Here is a 25,111-nt window from a genome sequence, read left to right as displayed (position 1 = left end):
ACAATGTAGAATTGGAAATTATTTGACATGCGGAGAACGGTAAGAGACAGAAAAAACATCGAATTTCAAATTATTTCAAATGCTACCAAGTGCTAGGTACTACAGTTAAATGTTCTGCATACATTATAAACCAAGAGTCACAACTCAAATGTATGCCACTCCTCAAGTTCCTCTGACCACCCCTTTAAAATTGCCCCCATCTTCATTCTCCCAATATCCTGCTTCATTTTCTTTACAGCACTCAGCTATCAGCTGTTACACTGTTTTTGTCTATTTGCTTATGGTCTGTTTTCTCCCATTACAATAAAGTTATTCCGTATGTCTTGTTCACTGCAGCAACCTCAACATTCAGAAAGGTGACTGGTACACAGCAGGTACTCAGGAATGAATGATTCCATTTATCCTACATAAGGGCTCCAAAAGATATGGGTAAGAGGGAATTGAGGATGTGGGAGGTTAAAAAATGTGCCAGTGGTAACCCACCTAGGAAGTAACATCTGACTCCAAAACCTGTACTCCTCTTTGTTATGCTGTACTACCTAAGTGCAAAAATTTCCCTGAAGATCTGATTCTCAAAACTTTTTCCATCAAAATGATTTTCACACACCCTGAATTGTGGTAAAGTTTATTAAAAAGAATACTGATGTGGGCCGGGCGCGGTGGCTCAAGCCTGTAATTCCAGCACTTTGGGAGGCCAAGGCGGGCAGATCACCAGGTCAAGAGATCGAGACCATCCTGGCCAATGGTCAAACCCCGTCTCTACTAAAGATATAAAAATTAGCTGGGTGTGGTGGCATGCACCTGTAGTCCCAGCTACTCGGGAGGCTGAGGCAGGAGAATCACTTGAACCCAAGAGGCGGAGGATACAGTGAGCTGAGATCACACCCCTGCACTCCAGCCTAGGTGACAGAGTGAGGCTCCATCTCAAAAAACGAAAAAAAAAAAAAAAAAAAAAAAAAAAAGAAAATGTACTAGTAATAGAAGTTTCAACTGGAGCATCAATACCTTTGAATGCATACATTTAAAGGTCAGATTTCTTTGCTATGTACCAAGTAAAACCAAAAAAGTCACATTTGTATAACATTTCATTAATTGTAAACACAATGCAAAAAATGTTTAAATACGAGTTAAAATACAGTGTATTACATTAGCTACAAAAAAATTAACTCCCTACAAATTTAAAATACAATCCATTTACAACTAAATGCTACCAATGCTACCACCATCTTCACACTTCTTGGTACCCAATAACCCCTAAAATTGAGAGGTGGTTTAGCAAACTGCATCAACACGCCACAGGCAAAGCATAGCTCTGAATTCTAGACATAAATAGTGCACTCAATGCAACTTTTATAAACATTTATGGACATTTCACTAGCTTTCCTTACTAGCCGAGTACGTATTCCTTTGCTAAGAAAACAAAAATAAGGCTGGGCGCGGTGGCTCACGCCTGTAATCCCAGCACTTTGGGAGGCCGAGGCGGGCGGATCACGAGGTCAAGAGATAGAGACCATCCTGGCCAACATGGTGAAACCTTGTCTCTACTAAAAATACAAAAATTAGCTGGGCGTGGTGGCGTGCGCCTGTGGTCCCAGCTACTCGGGAGGCTGAGGCAGAAGAATCGCTTCAACCCAGGAGGAGGAGGCTGCCGTGAGCTGAGACTGCGCCACTGCACTCCACCATGGCGACAGAGCAAGACTCTGTCCCAAAAAAGGAAAAAGAAAAGAAACAAAAATAAATATTTGGGGATTTCTTAATATTTAAAAAAATGAAATTAGCTGGGCATGGTGGCACACACCTGTACTACCAGCTACTCGGGAGGCTGAGGCAGGAGAATTGCTTGAATCCAGGAGACAGAGGTCGCAGTGAGTCAAGACTGTGCCACTGCACTCCAGCCTGGAAGACAGAGCGAGACTCTGTCTCAAAAAATGAATAAATAAATTTCAAAATGTTGGGAAGCCAAGGCGGGTGGATCACGCGGTCAGGAGTTGAAGGAAAGCCTGGCCAAGATGGTGAAACCCAGTCTCTACTAAAATTACAAAAATTAGCCAGGTGTGGCGGCGGGCACCTCTAATTCTAGGTACTTGGGAGGCTGAGGCAGAGAGCTGCTTGAACCCAGGAGGCGGAGGGTGCAGTGAGCCAAGATCACACCACTGCATCCCAGCCTGGGCGACAGAGCAAGACCCCATCTCAAAAGAAAAAAAAAAAAAGGTTATATGACAAGACATTTGGCATGCTGGGTATTCAGTCTCACAATCATTTTTGAAATTATTTTCCAAATTGAGTTTCTATTTTTAAAAAAATCAGAAACTACTTCTCAGCAGAGAAATTATCTTCCTTTACAGTAGGCCAAAATGTTACATATTTAGAATTAAAACACTGGCAATTTCAATATGCAAATTTCAGAGCTTACCGAAAAGGTCCAGTTCTGTTAGCAGGTCGAGAATCCCCCCACATCTCTTTTTATCAAGAGGCTGCCAACAAGTAGATCCTTCTTCTACCAAATTCTGGTAATAGCAGTACCTGTATAAAATAAACCACAAAAATTAGTACTTTAGAACATGAATTAAAAGTTAAACTAGTTTCCCACTTCTTAGTTTATCAAGGACCACCACATCAGCAGCAATAATTCTGGAGCTCACTTTTAAACATTTACATATTATATTTATAATAAGAAAAATACATTTTTAATTAAAATGTGTACTCTGGGGTGGGGCGCGATGGCTCACATCTGTAACCTCAACACTTTGGGAGGCCAAGGCAGGAACATCACTTGAGCCAAGGAGTTTGAGACCAGCCTGGGCAACATGGCGAAACCTCATCTCTACTAAAAATACAAAAATTAGCCAGACATGGTGCCAGGTGCCTGTAATCCCAGCTCAGGAGGCTGAGGCAGGAGAATTGCTTGAACCCGGGCGGCAGAGGCTGCAGTGAGCCAAAATCATGCCACTGCACACCAGCCTGGGCAACAGAGCAAGAATCCATCTCAAAAAAAGAAAAAATACAAAACTTAGCCAGGCATGGTGACATATGCCTGTAGTCCCAACTTCTTTATTGGAAGGCTAAGGTGGATCGCTTGAGCTCGGGAGGTTGAGGCTGTAGTAAGCCAAGACTGCACCACTGCATTCCAGCTCAGGAAAGAGTGAGAATGTCTTAAAACAAAGAAAGAAAAAAAGTGGCCAGGCGTGGTGGCTCACGCCTGTAATCCCAGCACTTTGGGAGGCCGAGGCGGGTGGATCACGAGGTCAAGAGATCGAGACCATACTGGTCAACATGGTGAAACCTCATCTCTACTAAAATACAAAAAAATTAGCTGGGCGTGATGGTGCGCGCCTGTAGTCCCAGCTACTTGGGAGGCTGAGGCAGGAGAATTGCTTGAACCCAGGAGGCGGAGGTTGCGGTGAGCCGAGATCGTGCCATTGCACTCCAGCCTGGGTAAAAAGAGAGAAACTCAAGTCTCAAAAAAAAAGAAAAAGTGTACTCTGGGTACCATAAACTTTTTAATGTGCTATGAATGCTTCACATTTACTAAATAAAATAAGTATTTACTGATTTTTCTAGTGCTCACTAGCCCTTTCGTTTTGGAAACAGCATTGTAGTATCAACCCCACTGTCTCGGACCTATTCTAACACCATCCGGCACGACCAATCAGAATAATCTATTACTCTCACTACAGTCATTGCTTTGAAGACAGACATGGAACTCAAGTCAAGATGAAAAGTTATCTCCTGGACCTTTGTTATAGCTACTGAAAAAGTGGCAAATCTTCATGACCTTGGATTTGGCAATGATTTCTTAAATATGACCCCTAAAGCACAAGGAACTTTAAAATAAAAATTAAAGTGAACTTCTTCAAAATTTAAAACTTGTGTATCAAACGACACTATCAAGAGAGTAAAAAGACAGCCCATAGTCATCAAAATGGCAGACCAGAAGTTTCAAGGTCTCATTCCTTCATAGAAACATCAGAAAACAAGCAATAACTGTGTGAAACAACTTTGTCAGAGTTTTAGAAAACAGCCAAGGTCTACAAGCCAATATCCAATCAAGAAAAAGCCATCTTAAAAACACTAGCAAAGTTCTGTAGTGTTTTTACTCACCCTTGCCCCACTCCTTCTCCAGCATGGCAGCGGTTTTGGTCTTAAAGCAGTATAAGCCCAATTCCCAGCTCCCTCCCTCAAAGAGCAAAACAGACCTTACTTGTAAATTATCATAGGTATCTGTTCTACCCTGTCTAGGGGTATTTGAAGGACAGGCATAAGGTGCTCGTTTCTATTTCAACCTAACACAAAACTTAGGCAGAAAAAGCAGCAGGTATTGCTAATGAAAGCTGTGAAGCAGACTACAGACTAACAGACACTAACAGACATATGGGGCAAGAGATTACAGATAGATGCCCAAGAACCAGGCGCGGTGGCTCACACCTGTAATCCCAGCACTTTGGGAGGCCTAGGCAGGTGGATCATGTGAGGTCAGGAGTTCGAGACCAGCCTTAACAAAACGGTGAAATCCTGTCTCTTTAAAAAAAAAAAAGCCCGGGCGCCATGACTCACGCCTGTAATCCCAGCACTTTGGGAGGCCGAGGCAATTGGATCACGAGGTCAAGAGATCGAGACCATCCTGGTCAACATGGTGAAACCCCGTCTCCACTAAAAATACAAAAAAAAAGTTAGCTGGGCATGGTGGCGCGTGCCTGTAATCCCAGCTACTCAGGAGGCTGAGGCAGGAGAATTGCCTGAACCCAGGAGGCGGAGGTTGCGGTGAGCCAAGATCGCGCCATTGCACTCCAGCCTGAGTAACAAGAGCGAAACTCCGTCTCAAAAAAAAAAAAAAAGGCAGAGAAGTTGAGGTGAAACTCTGGCAAATTAGGACATTCCAAAGTAACACGTATGTTGAGAAATTTAGAAAGCCATAAATGCCAAGGCAAAATGTATGATCATACAAGACCTAGGCTGGGCACAGTGGCTCACGCCTGTAATCCTTGCACTTTGGTAGGCCAAGGTGGGTGGATCACTTGAGGTCACGAGCTCAAAACCAGCCTAGTCATACTAAAAATACAAAAAATTAGCTGGGCATGGTGGCAGGCACCTATAGGCCCAGCTAACTTAGGAGGCTGAGGCAGGAGAACCACTAGAACCCAGGAGGTGAAGGTTGGGGTGAGCCGAGATCATGCCACTGCACTGCAGACTGGACAACAGAGCGAGACTTCATCTCAAAAAAAAAAACAAAAAAACGACCTAAACATAAACTGACAACCGAGAATTCTGTATCTGAGAAAACCGTCCTTTAAAAATTAAGGAAAAAAATAAAGACATTCTCAGATAAACAAAAGCTGATAGAGGCTCTTATACCGCTATACATTACCAACTACAGTCCCAGCTACTTGGAAGCCTGAGGCAGGAGCATCACTTGAACCTAGGAGGCGGAGGCTGCAATGAGCTGAGATCGAGCCACTGTACTCTAGACTGGCAACAAAGACTCCTTCTCCCCCACCTCCCCCCTCCAAAAATAAGGAAAGAAAGAAAAGAAAGAAAGAAATCAATCAATCAATCAATCAATCTCTGGTAAAGGCAAACACAGGAGCAATTAGCATTATTGTAAAAATTAGCATTATTGTAAAAATTAGCATTATTGTAATTTTGCTTTGTAACTCTGCTTTTCATTTTCAATGTGATCTAAAAACAAATGCATACACCAAGCAGGTGTACTCTCGAGTGTGTTGATTACCTCTACAGAACATATCAATGGAGCACCCAGGGACGCAGAAAGCAACCCTCTCCACAGCTGCCCGGATGAAAAACATGGGGAACTAATACCAAAACTGGCAAAGCCCTAAGTTTCCTTTCCATGCTTAAAGAAGTAACCACTGTGGCCCAGAGGAGCACACAGAATCTGTGGACAGAGAGAGAAAAGATTCATGACAACGGTCATACTTTGCTAAAGGTCAAGTAGACACTGGGAAGGAAAAGATACAGAAGACAGTATGAGCATCTAATACAGCATTTCTAGACATCAATCCTGCAATACTATATGTTGACAACATACTTCAGATTCATTATTATATTCATAAGCCCAACACTAAATTTATTCCGACTGAAACTTTAGCTATCAAACAAGAACAGAAATTTAACGTTTAACTACACTGTCTAAAACTTAAAAAAAAAAAGGCATTTTGTGTGCTCAAGACTCATGGTTGTATCATAAGGATTTTCAGCAATCACCAAAATAGACAATGAAATCTTATTCTAGCCAGGCGCAGTGGCTCACGCCTATAATCCCAGCACTGGCTAACATGGTGAAATGCCGTCTCTACTAAAAAAAATACAAAAATTAGCCAGGTGTAGTGGCACACACCTGTAGTCCCAGCTACTCGGGAGGCTGAGGCAGGAGAATTGCTTGAACCTGGGAGGCAGGAGGTTACAGTGAGCCAAGATGGCACCACTGCACCCCAGCCTGGGCAACAGAGCGAGACTCAGCTTCAACAACAACCACAACAACAAAAGATTTTATTCTGAATGTACTGATTTAATATTCACAATACTATCTTATGAGGTAAATATTATTAACCTGATTTTAGCCATGGGGAATAAGGCAAAGAAGGATAGGTAAATTGATCAAAGTAACCAAATAAGTACCAATACTGAGCTTTAAATGCAGGCAGTCCAGATTCAGGTCGATGTTTTTAACCACTACACTCTAGCCTCTCACTCTTCAGTAAGATCATAGACCAATTTAAATAATCTTAATTCTAGACTCTACAGAGCCTCGTTACAGAAAGGGTCCCATATGCCTGAACACATACATCTACGCCCCTGTTAAAAAAATTAAGCCTAGTTAAGAAATACTCAACTTAGCAGCATAACAGTTGCTTCTATTTTAAAATAACTATGGCAGGCTCTTTCCAGCCAGCGCCGAGCGATGGGCATCTCTCGGGACAACTGGCACAAGCACCGCAAGACCGGGGGAAAGAGAAAGCCCTACCACAGGAAGCGGAAGTATGAGTTGGGGCGCCCGGCTGCCAACACCAAGATTGGCCCCCGCCGCATCCACACAGTCCGTGTGCCGGGTGGTAACAAGAAATACCGTGCCCTGAGGCTGGACGTGGGGAATTTCTCCTGGGGCTCAGAGTGTTGTACTCGAAAAACCAGGATCATTGATGTTGTCTATAACGCGTCTAGTAACGAGCTGGTCCATACCAAGACCCTGGTGAAGAACTGCATCGTGCTCATCGACAGCACACCATACCGACAGTGGTACGAGTCCCACTATGCACTGCCCCTGGACCGCAAGAAGGGAGCCAAGCTGACTCCTGAGGAAGAAGAGATTTTAAACAAAAAACGATCTAAAAAAATTCAGAAGAAATACGACGAAAGGAAAAAGAATGCCAAAATCAGCAGTCTCCTGGAGGAGCAGTTCCAACAGGGCAAGCTGCTTGCATGCATCGCTTCAAGGCCGGGACAGTGTGGCTGAGCAGATGGCTATGTGCTAGAGGGCAAAGAGTTGGAGTTCTATCTTAGGAAAATCAAGGCCCAGAAAGGCAAATAAATCCTTGTTTTCTTTTCTTCACCTATGTAATAAAGGTGTTTATTCTATCCAAAAAATAAATAAATAAATAATATGGCAGAACAATTGAGAGTAGACCTGAGTATGCAAATTAGAAAACATTCTCAGGAGCTGATTATACTGGCTCCCAAAATTCTTCTGAAAAGACAAAAACTAATCCTGTAAATGAGGGCTATAAAAGTTGCATAGCAATATGAAAAGACACTTGATATAGTATATTTTAAGAGCCTTAAAAATGAATGTACCCTTATGGATAATTATGTAAAATGTATATAGAAAAAAGGACTGGAATTCAGTGAAACTGCATCTAACTCAGGGGTTAGAGGCAATTCCTCCAGCGCTGCAACAGATCAGTTTTCCTTTGGTTGACACCAGAGGAAGAGGTTGGCTTGCATTTAAGGGCCATAAGGTATGAAAATATATTGCTTTAAATAACAGAATCACAGCCAGCACAGTGAATGCTCACTCAGAGAAACTTAGAAAAGGAGACAAACTGAAGCCACAGGCGAGTCTCATCCCCACTGCCCATGCTCACTCCAGGAGTGAGAAAACAGGGTGTGGGAAGTCGGGGGGTGGGGGAAAGAGTTCAAACAAGCACAGGTGGACATACAAAACCCAGAAAATGCATATAATGCAACACAACTGTATGTCAAAATGATTACAGTCGTTGTATTGCTATAGTGGGATAATCAGGGATTTTTTTTTTTTATTTTCCAAATGTAAATTTACAATTCACAGAAAAGGCACAGAAGATATTCTACCCAGAGACCTAAACATTCTAAAAACAACCAACCCCCTTGAGATCAGAATTGCTAGGAACCATATGGAATCATTAAGATAGTAAACTCAGTATTAACCTTCTCATCAACAGATTTACTTTTATCAATCAGAGTATCAAAAGTCTATTTTATTACCTTTTTCCTCCACTGTCACTTGCTGGGAAGAAGTCTGGTGGGTCTTTGTGCTTATTTATATGACTTTTAAAAGGATAGCTAACTAGATTTTCTAATCTAAATTTACAGATCTCATAGAAATATGAATTCCCCTTATACTTTTTTTTTTTTTTTTTTTGAGACGTCGTCTCTCTCTGTTGCCCAGGCTTGAGTGCAATGGCGCGCAATCTTGGATCACTGCAACCTCCGCCTCCCAGGTTCAAGCGATTCTTCTGCCTCAGCCTCCTGAGTAGCTGGGACTATCACGCCCAGCTAATTTTTGTATTTTTAGTAAAGACGGAGTTTTGCCATGTTGGCCAGGCTGGTCTTGAACCCCCGAGCTCAGGTGATCCGCCCACTTCAGCCTCCCAAAGTGCTGGGATTACAGGCGTGAGCCACCATGCCGGGCCTCCTTATACTTTTTTTCTTTTTTGGCACATGAGAAGAATGAGAACAGGGCAAGGGAAGAAAAACCTATAAAGGTAACAACAAAATTTCACATCTTCTCTACCTTCATTAACCATGTGGTTGTCTGTTTCCCAAAACTGTATCTGTGATAAATGCCAACCAGGTGGTTATAGGAGAATAAGGTACACGAAACAAAACCCTGAAAAATAATATTCAATCTCAGAACTAACTCTTCAGTCTCTGCCTCTGGAAAAGCTGACTCACAAGATGCTGACAAACATAACCCTGTATGGTTTAAGTCAATTATTAGTCTATAACAGGTCCAATTTTCATAATAATTATAAGGAATATTTGTTTAGGCAAACGAGATGTTCTAGGAAAACCCAATTAACATACCCAAGTCCAGTTGAATTTCCCATCAATAGAGTACTGGTTGACATTGAAAAAGCCCAGAATACACATCCAGAAAGGAAAAGGAGGAATCAGGATTTTAAAGAACATAAGTAGCGGGCTAGGCTCAGTGGCTCCGGCCTGTAATCCCAGCACTTTGGGTGGCCGAGACAGGCGGATCACGAGGTCAAGAGATCAAGACCATCCCGGCCAACATGGTGAAACCCCATCTCTACTAAAAATACAAAAAAGAGCTGGGCGTGGTGGCACACACCTGTAATCTCAGCTACTCGCGAGGCTGAGGCAAGAGAATTGCTTGAACCCGGGAGACAGGGGTTGCAGTGAATCGAGATCGCGCCACTGCACTCCAGTCTGGCGAGAGTGAGACTCCGTCCCAAAATAAAATAAAATAAAATAAAACAAAATAACATAAGTAGCAGGGAGATGAAGGGACACAACACGGCCTTTTTTCTCTAAACAAAGAGTATTATTTTTGTAGAACAAAGCATTATGACTATAAAAGGCACCATGAAAAATTGACAGATTCAAGAGGTTGTCTATGGGTCCTGTTTTCCTAATTCCATTTCACTGACGATACAGGTTTTTAGAAAAGTAAAATATCTTTAGCAAAATCAAAACAGAATTGATCCAGGTGTCTGAATTCTTGTCAATGGGAGTAACAGAATAAAGGAGGCCTTGTGTGCAAGATTTCCAATAGGTATTTTGCTCTGTTAAAATCTCATCTGAGCCCAGGTGTGGTGGCTCATGTCTGTAATTCCAACACTTTAGGAGGCCAAGGTGGGATTACTTCAGCTCAGGAGTCCCAGCCTGGGAAACATAATGAGACCTTGTCTCTACAAAAAGATAGAAAAAATTAGCCGGGTGTGGTAGCACATACCTACAGTCCCAGCTACTTGAGAGGGTGAGGTGGGAGGCTCACTTGAGCCTGAGAAGCCAAGGCTACACTGAGCCATGGCTGCCCTAATGCACTCCAGCCTGGGCAACAGGGTGAGACCCTATCTCAAAACAAACAACAAAAAACCCCACTCTCATTATGAAAATTAGGAAAATATCTGATTTATATGTCAAATTACCATGAGGGAAGGATAAAACTGGTCCACATGAAATCCATCACCTTCAAATCTTTTTTTTTTTTTTTTTTTTTTTTTTTTTAACAGAGTTCTGCCCTTGTAGCCCACACTAGAGTGCAATGGCACGATCTCAGCTCACTGTCTGCTTCCCGGGTTCAAGTGACTCTCCTGCCTCAGGCTCCCGAGTAGGCCACCGTGCCCAGTCCATCACCTTGAAATCTTATAAACACTTTCAATTATTTCCCCTTCAGCTATACATATAAGGGTTGCTGGTTTAAAGAAAAATAATAATAATAATGAAAAAAGGAAGATACACACTGATGATTATTTCTTAAATTTTTCTTTTTTTTTTTTTTTTTCTTTTGAGACAGAGTCTCACTCTGTCGCCCAGGACGGAGTGCAGTGGCATCATCTCAGCTCACTGTATCTCCACTTCCAGGATTCAAGCAATTCTCCTGCCTCAGCCTCCTGAGTAGCCAGGATTACAGGCATGTGTCACCATGCCCAGCTAATTTTTGTACTCTTAGTAGAGATAGGGTTTTGCACCATGATGGCCAGGGTGGTCTTGAACTCCTGACCTCAGGTGATCCACATGCTTCAGCCTCCCAAAGTGCTGGGATTAAAGGCATGAGCCACTTGACCTAAATTTTTAAAAACTATACATGGGTCTATCTTATTTTATTCTGTATCTGTGCCAACTGGTTAAATAAAAAAATTAGTTTGGTTTTCATTTTTTTTCAAGTCCAAAATTAATCCCAGGGCCACTCCATCTTGATGATGGTTCTTTGGGCCTGGAATAACGTTAGGAAACACTTGCCCTTACTCAATTTACTTCAATTCCACTGGCAGTAATGGTGTCATATGAGCACAATGGAGAGCAATGTATTTGCCCCCAGAGTTTAATCTAATGGAAGTCATGACAAGTACAAATAGTCATAGATCACCCCAAGATGCTACATAAGTCAAAAGGGGGAGTAATTATTATTTAAAGAGCCAGTCAGCTCATTCAACTTTTGTTCACTTAAAAAAAACCAAACAGCCAGGTGCAGTGGTTCATACCGATAATCCCAGCACTTTGGGAGGCTGAGGCGGGTAGATCACCTGAGGTCAGGAGATCAAGACCAACCTGGCTAACACGGTGTCTACTAAACGCCTGTCTCTACTAAAAAGATGAAAAAAAAGGTCAGGCATGGTGGCTTATGCCTATAATCCCAGCCTGGGTGACAGAGCGAGACTCTGTCTAAAAAAAATAAAAATAAAAATTAGCCGGGCATGGTAGCTCACACTTGTATTTCCAGCTACTCGGGAGGCTGAGACAGGAGAATCACTCGAACCCGGGAAGGAGAGGTTGCAGTGAGCCGAGATTGCACCACTGCACTCCAGCCTAGGTGACAGAACAAGATTCTGTCTCAAAAACAAACAAACAAAAAGACCCAATCTGCAGAGCAACCATCAGGAAAAAGAGTACCTTTGCAAATCTGCTTTCCAAGCAAGAACACTTCAATCTGGCAGAAAAGATGGTACAGGCATGAGAGAAGGATCAACCAGAACAGTAGCATTAATACTTTAGTAAACTGACTATGCAGAGAGGTGACACCAAAAAAACAGAGGTCCCAGATGAGGGACTGGGATCTTCTTCTCACTTCTGTATCCCTAAACCTAGCATAATACCAGGTACATCACTTATAATGACCATCATCACTGGAACCACACACAAGAAAAGTAGCTTCTAGAGTTCTGTACATTTGCAGAAGCTACAACTAACTCACCATGTGATCTCAGTCAAGCTACATCTCTCTGGGCCTGTGGTATCCCATATGCAAAGTAGCAAGGATGGTTAACTCCTTGGCAGGGTGGTTTCAGAGATGCAATGAAATAAGCATTATTGGAGACCAAAGATCAGACAGCTGTCTCTGCATTACCCATTCTCAAATATGTCTGAGTACTTCAGCAGCTGAAAGGCAGCATGAATTTCCTGACTTTTAGTGTATACTGACAATGTATCTGCTTCCTACATAGGTCACATGGCTATTTTTGTTTTGTTAGGAAGAAAAATATGGCCCATAAACATTTTTTTCCCCTGCAAACAAAGGGTAACTCAACACTGTTCTAAAAGGCTCTGGGACCAAGTTCAGTGGCTCATACCTATAATCCCAACATTTTGGGAGGCTGAGGCAAGAGGATCACTTAAACCCAGGAGTTTGAGACCAGCCTGGGCAACAGAGTGGAACCCCATCTCTACAAAAGGTTTTGAATCAGTCAGGTGTCATGGTGCACACCTGTAATCCCAGCTACTTGGGAGGCTGAAGCAGGAGGATCGCCTGAGCCTGGGAGGTTGAAGCTGGTGTAAGCCATGACTTTACCACTGCACTCTAGCCTGGGCTACAGAGCAAGACTGTCTCAAAAAAATAAAGAAACAAAGTAAAATAAAGGCTCTGGGATGATTCCGCAAAGCTGGTTTCTGAGCTGGAACTTAGCTCAGGATGACAGCAAATCATAGTGGCCTAGCCATTCACCTATTCCAGAAGTGAACTTGCATTCAGAGAAGGATTAGACAACTGGCATTAGGTGAGACCTGAAATGACCAGGCCATGAGCCAAGGTACATGAGATTAATACTGCAGAGACGAGTTAAACAGCAACCCCACTGGGCCACTTATGCCCTGTAACAGATATCCAGTGGCCAACTAAAGGCACTAGATACCAGCCAGAGCTTGCTTTGGGGTCCCCATCTGTGGTATCATAGAAAGATACTTGATCTGTCCCAGGTTCCTGGCATACAGCTCCTAAAACCCTTGGAAATTCCTGAGTGATTAGGGTGATAAGAGTGTCTTTTGTTCTAATAAGACAACTCTTGGAACGCCCCTAGATAGTGTCAGGATGAGGGCTACCTAGAAAGACAAAGCCTTGACCAGAAGCTCAGAACTTTTAGTACCACCCACCAACTTCCGGGGAGGGGAGACGGGATTGAGCTAATAACCCATTGCCAATAACTTAATCAATCATGCCTACATAATGACACCTCCATAAAAACAACTACAGAAAAGGGCTCACAGAGCTTCCTGATTGATGAACACATCTACATGCTGGGAGGGTGGCATACTCCACAGGACAGAGAATCCTACACTCAACACTCAGGACCCTTCTGGACTTTGCCCTACCTATCTCCTCATCTGGCTAATTGTATACTTAATAAAAAACTGATAAACATAAGCTAAGTGTTTCCCTGAGTTTTCTGCAGCCATACTAGAAAGTTATCAAATCTAAAGGGGTAGACTGTGGGAACCTCCAATTTTATAGTCAAATCAAACAGAAGTGTAGGTAACCTTGGGACCGAATAACTGATCACTGCAACTGGTGTCTGAAGAACAGTCTTATGTGACCAAACCCTTCAACCTGTGGAGTCTGAGGCTAACTCCAGGTAGTTAGTATCAGAATTAGCTGGCATCAAGAGGGAGGAACATCTTTTATCATCGCTTTGCCTACATAACTCAGGAGGCAAACATTATTCAAGACATCATTCTTGAACATGTTCAGACACCCATCTATCAATTCACCTGGGGTCTGTTTATCCCCCTACTTTATGCCAACGTCAACTGCAAATACCACTGAAATTTCCTTATAGCACTTGTCCTTCAGGCAGACATTTAAAAATACCAGCCTACCCTTAATTAAGGTTTCCCCCCTAAAAAGGGTTCATTTGATAAATACGTATGTATATCTGTCAAACATATTCATTGTCTGATAAACAAAGTGAGTATTTTTTTTTTTTTTTGAGTTGAAGTTTCACTCTTGTTGCCCAGGCTAGAGTGCAGTGGCGCGATCTCAGCTGACTGCAACCTCTGCCTCCTGAGTTCAAGTGATTCTTCTGCTTCACCCTCCCGAGTAGCTGGGATTACAGGCGCATGTCACCATGCCCCGCTAATTTTTGTATTTTTAGTAGAGACAGGGTTTCACCATGTTAGCCAGGCTGGTCTTGAACTCCTGACCTCAGGCAATCTGCCCGCTTTGGCCTCCCAAAGTGCTGGGATTATAGGCGTGAGCCACAGCACCCAGACCAAAGTGAGCATGTACCGCTTAACTACGTTTTGATCAACAGCAAAATGCATGCATATAAAACAATGGTTCCATAAGATTATAATGGCACTGAAAAATTTCTATCACCCAGTGACATCACAGCTATTGTATTTGGTGGCACGATGCATTACCTTTTCTATATTTAAATATGCAAACACCGTTGTGTCACAATTGCCTATGGCAATTGTCACAATTATTCAATACAGTAACACACTATACAGTTTTGTGGCCTAGAAGTAACAGGCCATACAATATAGCCTAACTGTATAGAAGGCTGTAACATCTAGTTTGTGTAAGTATACCCTACGATGTTACACAATGACAAAATCACTTGATGATCCGTTTCTCAAAATGTATTCCTGTCATTACACAATGCATGACTGTATTTAATAATAATACAAATGAAGGAAAAGAAAATTCTATGCTGTTCCCTGAATGTAATACTACTGCATAGTTTTAGAAATTAAAATTAAAGGCTGGGCACGGTGGCTCACACATGTAATCCCAGAATTTTGGAAGGCCAAGGAGGGCAGATCACTTGAGGTCAGGAGTTCAAGCCCAGCCTGGCCAACATGGTGAAACTCTTTCTCTACTAAAAATACAAAAATCAGCCAGGCACGGTGGTGGGGACCTGTAATCCCAGCTACTCAGGAGACTGAGGCAGAAGAATTGCTTGAATCTGGGAGGTGAGGCTACAGTGAATCGAGATGACGCCGCTACACCACTCTAGCCTGGGTAACAGAGGGATAAACTCTGTATCAAAATAAATAAATAAAATAAAATAACATCTGTTAGCACCTTTTTGGGGGAAATTTCTTGGGAGGTTTGACTTAATACTTTATTTCTAGAGTTTGCATATATATGTTAACTCATACTTTGGAGTTGAAGGGTGGATCACCTGAGGTCAGGAGTTTGAGACCACCTGGTCAACATGGATGGCAAAATCCCGTCTGTACGAAAAATAGTAAAATTAGCTGCGCATAGTGGTGGGTGCCTGTAATCCCAGCTGCTAAGGAGGATGAGGCGGAAGAATCATTTGAACACAGGAGATGGAGGCTGCAGGGAGCTGAGATCGCACCACTGCACTCCAGCCTGGCAACAGAGCAAGACTGTTTAAAAAAAAAAAAAAAAAAAGGAAATCTACAAACTCTTAACTACATTACAAGGTGGAAAATATTATTTTTAAAAAATATGCATTGTAGGCCAGGCATAGTGGCTCATGCCTGTAATCCCAGCACTTTAGGAGGCTGAGGCAGGGTAAAATACCATAGCCGAGTAGAAGAGGAATACTCCCAGATACCCATTTTCCACAAAAACCGAAGCTCCTTAGGGTCAAAGATTACATTACATTTACCAGCATATCCCAGCATCTTAATGCCACTCAGATATTAGTTGGATGAAAGAATCAATTAACAAATAATAACACTACCCAACAGTTTCAACAGGACAGGCATAAACTAATCAGAATGGCAGGCCAGGGATAGTGGCTCACACCTGTAATCCCCACACTGTTGGGAGGCCAAGGTGGGTGAATCACTTGAGGCCAGGAATTTGAGACCAGCCTGGGCAACACAGCAAGGCAACTTCTCAATAAAAATTTTAAAAACTGGCTGGTATGGTGGCACATGCCTATAGTCCTAGCTACTCATGAAGCTGAAGCAGGAAGATCACTTGCGCCATGCCCAGGAGTTCAAGGCTGCAGTGAGCCATAATCACATCACTGTACTCCAGCCTAGGCAACAGAGTGAGTCCCTGTCTCCAAAAATAAGGCTCATTCATGCCCATAATCCCAGCACTTTGGGAGGCCAAGGTGGGCAGACCACCTGAGGTCAGGAGTTTGAGACCAGCCTGATCAACATGGAGAAACCCCGTCTCTATTAAAAACACAAAATTACCCGGGTGTGGTGGCCCATGCCTGTAATCCCAGCTACTTGGGAGGCTGAGGCAGGAGAATCGCTTTACCTGAGAGGTGGAGGTTGAGGTTAAGTTGAAACTGCGCCACTGCATTCCAGCCTGGGCAACAAGAGCAAAGCTCCATCTCAAAATAAATAAATAAATAATACAAAAATTAGCTGGGCATTGTGATGGGCGCCTGTAATCTCAGCTTCTTGGGAGGCTGAGGCAGGAGAATCACTTGAATCCAGGAGGATTCAACCTCTGTTGCAGTGAGCTGAGATTGCACCCCTGCACTTCAGCCTGGATGACAAAGTGAGACATTGTCTCAAAAAAAAAAAAAAAAAAAAAGTAAGATTCGTACCTGTAATCCCAGCATTTTGGAAGGCTGAGGCAGGTGAATCACTTGAGCTCAGGAGTTTGAGACCAGCCTGGGCAACATGGCAAAACCCTGCCTCTACAAAAAATACAAAAAAATCAGCTAGGCATGGTGGTGCATGTCTATAGTCCCAGCTACTAGGGAGGCTGAGGTAGGAGAATAGCTTGAGCCCGGGAGGTTGACAAGGCAGTGAGCCGTGAGCATGCCAATGCACTCCATCCGGGGCAACAGAGCAAAACCTTTTCTCACAAAAAGAAAGAAAAAGACAAAAAGAAAGGCAGGTAATACTAAAGAATAACTCCTAACTTCTTCACGGTTACAGAGCATAGTATAATTTTTAAAAATGGGCTGGATGCAATGGCTCACACCTATAATTCCAGCACTTTGGGAGTCTGAGGCAGACAGATCACTTGAGGTCAGGAGTTCAAAATCAGCCTGGCTAACATGGTGAAACCCTGTGTTTACCAAAAAAAAAAAAATACAAAAGTTAGGTAGGTGTAGTGGTGGACACCTGTAATCCAAGCAACTCAGGAGGCTGAGACAGAAGAATCACATGTACCAGAGAGGTGGAGGTTGCCAGTGAACCAAGACCATGCTACCACACTCCATCCTGGGTGATAAGAGTACTATAAAACTTACTCTTAAAAGAATGAGTACATAATACAATTCAGTGGTATATTGCCGAAGTAGTGCAACCGTCACCACTGCCTAGTCCTAAGTCAGACAGAAGACCTAAGAGATAACCCATGCAAGAAACAAGAAACCAGGTAAAAATTAATTTACATTGCAAGGGTAGAGAACGTAACCTAGAAACGGTGAGCAGCATAGTCTCACCAGATGTTCTGTTGCAAGCACAGGGTTAAAGGAAGAAGCCACTGTCAATGTATTTTAAAAGCCTGTAAATAGTTTTGATGGCCTCTAGCCTCTACCTGGTACTCATTTAAGGTAATTATATAAATAAATTCCTGGCTGGGTGCCATGGCTCACGCCTGTAATCCCAGCATTTTGGGAGGCCTAGGAGGACAGATCATGAGGTCAGGAGACCGAGACCAGCCTCCCCAACATGGTGAAACTTCGTCTCCACTAAAAATACAAAAATTAGCTGGGCGTTGTGGCACGTGCCTGTAGTCCCAGCTATCCTGGAGGCTGAGGCAGGAGAATCACTTGAACTCGGGAGGCAGAGGCTGCAGTGAGCCAAGATTGCGGCACTGCACTCCAGCCTGGCGAAAGAGCAAGACTCGTCTCGAAATAAATAAATATCCCCTACCTGGAGTGTAGCTAAGAGTCAAAAAGCCCCCTGAACTATACAGGCTGAGTTACGACCCTTTTCTTCTTGTCACTCTAGCAGAAGTACCCCAACTTCAGTGACTCCTAACTACCAAAAGGCACAGGAAGCCCATACAGCTTTATCAAACCTGGAAGATTCAGCCAAAGCTACCTGAACATTTGGCAAAAGAGGAAAGTGAGGACTACAGAAGCCAACAGTAATTCTATCTAAGGAAGGGTGAGGGAACTCAGCAAGGCAGTGTAACTGACAGAGGGCTGTGAGCAGAGTTCAAACACCTTCCCCAATCTGAGAGAGGCAAATTCCATCTCAGCTCAATGATTCTGAGGAAGAGAATATAACCTTCCCGTGTCTCAAAACTGGTAAGTGGTATCCTCTTCCTCAGAGTCATTTAGCTGAGATGTCAGAAGATGCAAAATCTGGAAACTTCTTGTAAGAAGTTTCTGTCTTCCTGTCTTTATCAACTGCCGAGATTTCTGTACTCAGGACCATGTCCTTGTCAACAATAGTAAGGCTGACTACAAGACTTCTACCTTGAAAATTGTTTTATTTTATTTTATTTCATTTTGAGACAGAGTCTCACTCTGTCATCCAGCCTGGAGTGCAGTGGTGTGATCTCAGCTCATTGAAGCCTCCTCCTCCTAAGTTCAAGCAATTCTCATGCCTAAGCCTCCCAAGTAAGTAGCTGGGATTACAGGCGTATACCACCAGCCTGGCTAATTTTTATATTTTTAATAGAGATGGGGTTTCGCCATGTTGACCAGGCTGGTCTCAAACTCCTGGCCTCAAGCGATCCACCCACTTTGGCCTCCCAAAGTATTGGGATTATAGGTTTGAGCCACCCCTATTTTATTTTACATCCACTATTTTATTTTTTTGAGACAGGGTCTCTCTCTGTTGCCCATGCTGGAGTGCAGTGGCATGATCTTGACTCACTGGAACCTCCACCCTCACCTCCCTGGCTCAAGTGATCTTCCTGCTTTAGCCTCCCAAGTAGCTGGGACTACAGGCGTGCACCACCACATCCAGCTAATTTTTTTTTTTTTTGGAAAGATGGAGTTTCACCATGTTGCCCAGGCTGGTCTCAAACTCCTGAGCTCAAGTGATGCGCTGGCCTCAGCCTTCCAAAGTGCTGGGATTACAGGTATGAGCCACTGCACCCAGCGAGAAATTTTAAAAATAAAATAAATATGCCAAACCCCAGGTCATTCTGAAAATGACCAAATTAACCCTAGTTCCAGGACCTGTCTCACCAGGGTAACCTGATCCCTGCACCAGTGAATCACAGATTCTTCCCTAGATCAGCCAAAGCATCCACCCACTGCCTTCACAAGACCAGCCCAGCCCTAAAAGCATCTCTTGGCTTCCTAGACATTCTGATTTTTTAAGCTCAGCCACCTTTCCTTAAGTTTCAACTGCCACATCCTTCCCAAATGTTGCACCAAAACTGATAAGACTCCTGGTTAAAAACAAGACCTTCTGTTGTTTTAGAGATGTGACAAGTAAACATGATATTTTCCAATCAGCCAATGGTTACCTTTTCCCTAAGAAACCAAAAGTGTTGGCCAGGTGCAATGGCTCACGCCTGTAATCCCAACACTTCGGGAAGCCAAGGCGGGTGGATCACAGGTGAGGAGATTGAGACCATCCTGGCCAACATGGTGAAACTCTGTCTGGACTAAAAATAGAAAAAAAATAGCTAGGCATTGTGGCACATGCCTATAATCCCAGCCACAAAGGAGAATAGTTTGAACCAGGCAGTCGGAGGTTGCAGCGAGCCAAGATCACACCACTGCACTCCAGCCTGGTAACAGTGAGACCATCTCAGAAGAAGAAAAAGAAAAAAAAAAAACACGAAAAGTATTTACCTGTCTTTTCTATAAATGCCAAAAACAATGCAAAATGTGTATTTGCACTTTTCAATTATAATTTTTTTCCTAAATTGATGTTAAGCTATTCTGTCTTTAGCTTCTCCATTTGGGATACCGTAAGCTATGTGCTCTTCTCTTTTCCCTTTCTTGGGACAGAATTTCACTATATTGCCCATGCTGGTCACAAACTCCTGAGCTCAAGTCTCGGACTCTTGAGTAGCTAAAGACTTCAGGCAGAGATCGCCACACTTGGCTACTATGCATGTTTTCTATCATCAATGTCAAATCTCCAATTTCACAATGGATTTCTATTCCTAAATTGAAAGATTCTCTCTGAAATTTTCTTCTTAAGTTATTTCTGTTTTATCGACACGGAGGTAAAGACTCAAAATATTTCAATTATGAGTAATGAAAAGATATGAGCCTGTTACCCTTAAGAAATGTACAGGGCAGCTGGGCTCAGTGGCTGTAATCTCAGCACTTTGGGAGGCCAAGGCAGGAGGATTACTTGAGCCTGGGAGTGCAAGACCAGCCTGAGCCACGTAGTAAGACCCAATCTCAAAAAAAAAAAAAAAAAATTTTAGGCAGGGCACGGTACCTCACCCCTACAATTCCAGCACTTTGGGAGGCCAAGGTGAGTGGACTGCTTGAGGTCAGGAGACTGAGACCAGGCTCGCCAACATGGTGAAACCCGTCTCTACTAAAAATATAAAAATCAGCTGGGTGTGGTGGTGGGTGCCTGTAATCTCAGCTACTAGGGAGGCTGAGGCAGGAGAATTGCTTGAATCCAGGAGGAAGAGGTTGCAGTGAGCTAAGACTGCACCACTGCACTCCAGCCTGGGTGACTGAGATTCCACCTCAAAAAAATTTAAAAAAAAAAAAAAAAAAAAAAGGCCGGGCGCGGTGGCTCAAGCCTGTAATCCCAGCACTTTGGGAGGCCGAGGCGGGTGGATCACGAGGTCAAGAGATCGAGACCATCCTGGTCAACATGGTGAAACCCCGTCTCTACTAATACAAAAAATTAGCTGGGCACGGTGGCGCGTGCCTGTAATCCCAGCTACTCAGGAGGCTGAGGCAGGAGAATTGCCTGAACCCAGGAGGCGGAGATTGCGGTGAGCCGAGATCGCGCCATTGCACTCCAGCCTGGGTATCAAGAGCGAAACTCCGTCTCAAAAAAAAAAAAAAAAAAAAAAAAAAAAAGAAGAAACCAGGCCAGGCATGATAGCTCACACCTGTAATCCCAGCACTTTGGGAGGTCAAGGCAGGTGGATCACCGGAGGTCTGGAGTTCGAGACCAACCTGGCCAACATGATGAAACCCCATCACTAGTAAGAAAAAATACAAAAAATTTGTTGGGCATGATGGCGGGCGCCTGTAATCTCTGCTACTTGGGAGGCTGAGGCAAGAGAATCACTTGAACCTGGGAGGCGGAGGCTGCAGTGAATCAAGACCGTGCCAGTGCACTACAGCCTAGGCAACAAGAGTGAAACTCCGTCTCACGGTGGCATGTGCCTGTAGTCCCAGCTACTCAGGAAGCTAAGGTGGGAAGATTGCTTGACAGAAGGTCAAGGCCAGCCTTGGCAACAATGCAAGACCCTGTCCGTACCAAAAAAAAAAAGAAAAAAAAAAAAAGAAAAAGAAAGAAATGCAGAAGGTACAGGGCCTTTGCTACAACGTCACTTTCAGTAGACCCAAAATGCCAGGCGGCAGACCAAATGACTGATCTAGTCACTGCAAATGCTCACTTTCCAAGAAGAAATTTCCTTCCCAAGAATAAGAACTGTCCATTCACCACATGAACACTGCCAGCCTACTAACATCACCTTAGCAATCCTCTAACTTTGTGACATTAGTTAATAAACCAGTACTAAAATAATTCTGCAGCACTTCAGTTACTATAATTACTTTCTATGTTTGAGACTTAATAGGAAACATAATCCAGAAGTTGTATCATTTTTTGCTTAAATATATAAATCCCTTTTGGAAAAATATCACAGCAAGCTTATATACTATGTAGTATGAAAAGCTACCTAAAAATCAAAAGCAATTCTGCCTGCATTCGTATGTCACAGAAACACCATATGAATGAGAAGATCTACAACCATTCCAAGATCTCTGGAGAAAATGTATCACATATAAACAGAAAAAACAACTAAGGTATATGTCCTTAGTTACACATAATTAAAGTTGTAAGACGGTACCAACACTACTACAGCTCCTTCTCCTGCTATGCAGAGCAGGAGAACGGATACTAGGTAGGCAAGGCATGTGATCAGCACTGGCTCCTAAAGCACATAAGCATTAGCTTTGTCTACTTACAGAAGGTCCTCTTGCTTAAGTCACTTTTAAAACGCGCAAAGGTTCTAGAATAATAAATCTAAACAAACAGTTAATCTACTGCCAGTGGTCTTCAGGGTACATTAAAATTATCAGGAGGACTTGTTAAGAGCGAAGATTACTGGGCCCCACCCCAGAGTTTCTGATTCAGTAGGTTTAGAATGGGGCTTAAGAATTTGAATTTCTAACAAGTTCCCAGGTGGTAAAGAGATGATGATGGTCCAGGATCCACTCTGAGAACTACTGCTCTATAGTTTACTTGTTGACAGAAGATGTTCATTGCAGTCTTCAGCTTACAAGGTTTCTGCTGATCATTTAAAAATAAAATATATCAGCTTTATGTCAGTTTTTCAACTTTTTATTGGAAATAATTTCCAAGTTACAAAAAAATTGCAGTAATAACACAATAGAGGAAAAAGATTCATATAGGCTTTACACAGATGCACCTTTTTTGTGTGTGTGTGACAGATTCTCACTCCGTCACCCAGGCTGGAGAGCAATGGCATGATCTTGGCTCACTGCAATCTCCGCCTCCCGAGTTCAAATGATTCTCCTGCCTCAGTCTCCTGAGTAGCTGGGATTATAGATGCCTGCCACCACATCCAGCTAATTTTTCTATTTTTAGTAGACAGAGAGTTTCTCCATGTTTGCCAGGCTGGTCTCGAACTCCTGACCTCAGGCGATCTGCTTGCCTCGGCCTCCCAAAGTTTCAGGCACGAGCCACCGCGTCCAGCCCCAGATTCAACGGTTAATATAACATTGTGATCCATCTACTTATTACTCTCTTTCTCCCTTCCCCCTTTCTCTTATGGTTTAGGGGAAAAAAAAAAAAAGAAAATTTATTTTTCTAAACCATAAGAGAAAGCTGCATACATCGTAGTCCTTTACTTCTAAAAACTTCAGGATGTATTTTCTAAGAATAAAGATGTTCTCAGCCAGGCATGGTGCATCACGCCTGTAATCCCAGCACTTTGGGAGGCCAACTCCTCACCTAAGGTCAGGAGTTCAAGACCAGCCTGGTCAACATGGCATAACCCCATCTCTACTAAAAACTACAAAAATTAGGCTGGGGACGGTGGCTCATACCTGTAATCCCAACACTTTGGGAGGCAAAGGTGGGTGGATCACAAGGTCAGAAGTTCGAGACCAGCCTGGCCAATATGGTGACACTCTGTCTCTACTAAAAATACAAAAATTGGCTGGGTTGGGTGGCACTACGCCTGTAGTCCCAGCTACTCGGGAGGCTGCGGCAGGAGAATCACTTGAACCCAGGAGGCGGAGGTTGCAGTAAGCTAAGATCATGCCACTGCAGTCCACCCTGGGTGACAGAGAGAGACTCCATCTCAAATAAAAGAAAAAATACAAAAATTAGCTGGGAGTGAGGGCAGGAGCCTATAATCCCAGCTACTCGGGAGGATAAAGCAGGGAGAATTGCTTGAACCCAGGAGGTGGAGGCCACAGTGAGCTGAGATCATGCCACTGCACTCCAGCCTGGACAACAGAGCAAGACTCCATTAAGGGAAAAAAAAAAAACAAAAAAAAAAAAACGCTGGGCACAGTGCCTCATGCCTGTAATCCCAGCACTTTGGGAGGCCGAGGCAGGCGGATCATGAGTTCAAGAGATCAAGACTATCCTGGCCAACATGGTGAAACCCCATCTCTACTAAAAATACAAAGATTAGCTGAGCTAGGTGGCACACACCTGTAGTCCCAGCTACTCAGGAGGCTGAGGCAAAAGAACTGCTTGAACCCGGGAGGCGGAGGTTGCAGTGAGCTAAGATCATACCACTGCACTCCAGTCTGGTAACAGAGCAGGACTCTGTCTTAAAGAAAAAAAAAAAAAAGATGTTCTCAAACATAACCACAATAGTTACCAACTCAGTAAATTTAATACAGATACACCATTACCACCACAATCAAGATTACAGAACAATTGCATTATACCTAAAAATCCCCTCATGCTTCCACTTTACAGTTAATGCCTCCCCCAATACCCTGGCCACTGCTCTTTCCAATTCCTAAAATTTTGCCTTTTTCAGAATGTCACATAAGTGACATCACACATACACATACAGTATGTAGCCTTTTTAAAAAAATTGTAAGCAAATACACATCACATAAAATGCACCATTTTAAAGTATAAAATTCAGAAGCATTAAGTACATTCACAATGTTGTGCAACCAACACTACTACCTAGTTCCAGAACATTTTTATCATCCCAAAAGAAGTCCCATACCCATTAGGGACTGAAGCCCAATACCCATTAGAGACTCATTCCCCATTCCTCTAGTCCCTGACAACCACCAATCTGCTTTCTATCTCTATGGATGTGCCTACTCTAGATATTTCATATAAATTAAATTGTTCCATATTTGGTCTTTTGGGTCTGGCTTCTTTCATAATATTTTCAAGGTTCATCTACGTTGTAGCATAAATCAGCATTTCATTCCTCCTGATGGCAGTGTATATAGCCTTATGAGTCTAGTTTCTTTCATTCAGCATATTGCCATTGAGATTCATCCATGTTGTTAGGTACACGAGTAGTTTCTTCTTTACTGCTGAGGAGTATTCCATTTTATGTATATACTAGAGTTTGTCGAGTCACCAAAACACATTTTACTCCTGGTACTTTTTCCAGAAATAATCATATAACTCAAGGTAATTTACAATTCATGGGGTTTATAATATATTTGTAAACGGCAAGTGAAAACTTCAAATATATAGAACATATGTAGGTCCAAAATCTCTTATCTACAATTTCAAAATCCCATAAATGTCAAGTTTTTGGTACACTTCAACAAAGTCATTTTAAGGCAAATACTGGCCTACACTATGAGTTGCTTTAGTCTTTATTCACTCCTCTTAGTGAGAATATTAATAATTT

The 25,111-nt window shown here is 42.9% G+C and overlaps 2 protein-coding genes across 2 annotated transcripts in view; one reads left to right on the top strand and one right to left on the bottom strand.

Annotated features, from left to right (window-relative positions):
- Window positions 1-25,111, bottom strand: part of LOC135268154 (uncharacterized) — a 64,968-nt gene that overhangs the window by 23,550 nt on the left and 16,307 nt on the right. The window contains exon 4 of the mRNA XM_064372145.1: window positions 2,414-2,523. Within this exon, the coding sequence (XP_064228215.1) occupies window positions 2,414-2,523 (110 nt within the window). The remainder of the gene's footprint in view (window positions 1-2,413; window positions 2,524-25,111) is intronic.
- LOC135273301 (small ribosomal subunit protein eS8-like) lies at window positions 6,905-7,584 on the top strand. The gene has a single exon (XM_064372143.1). It carries the CDS (start codon window positions 6,920-6,922, stop codon window positions 7,469-7,471), a length of 552 nt encoding a protein of 183 aa, XP_064228213.1. The 5' UTR covers window positions 6,905-6,919; the 3' UTR covers window positions 7,472-7,584.

This window comes from Aotus nancymaae, unplaced genomic scaffold (assembly GCF_030222135.1).
Source record: "Aotus nancymaae isolate 86718 unplaced genomic scaffold, 86718_ANA_hifiasm-v0.15.2.pri h1tg000914c, whole genome shotgun sequence".
Taxonomy (NCBI): Eukaryota; Metazoa; Chordata; class Mammalia; order Primates; family Aotidae; genus Aotus; species Aotus nancymaae.
Note: the sequence above shows the minus strand (reverse complement) of the source record. Positions and strands in the feature narration are given on the sequence as shown.

Excerpts from the sequence above, each read along its gene's own strand:
- LOC135273301 (XM_064372143.1), top strand. The coding sequence starts at position 6,920 with ATGGGCATCTCTCGGGACAACTGGCACAAGCACCGCAAGACCGGGGGA.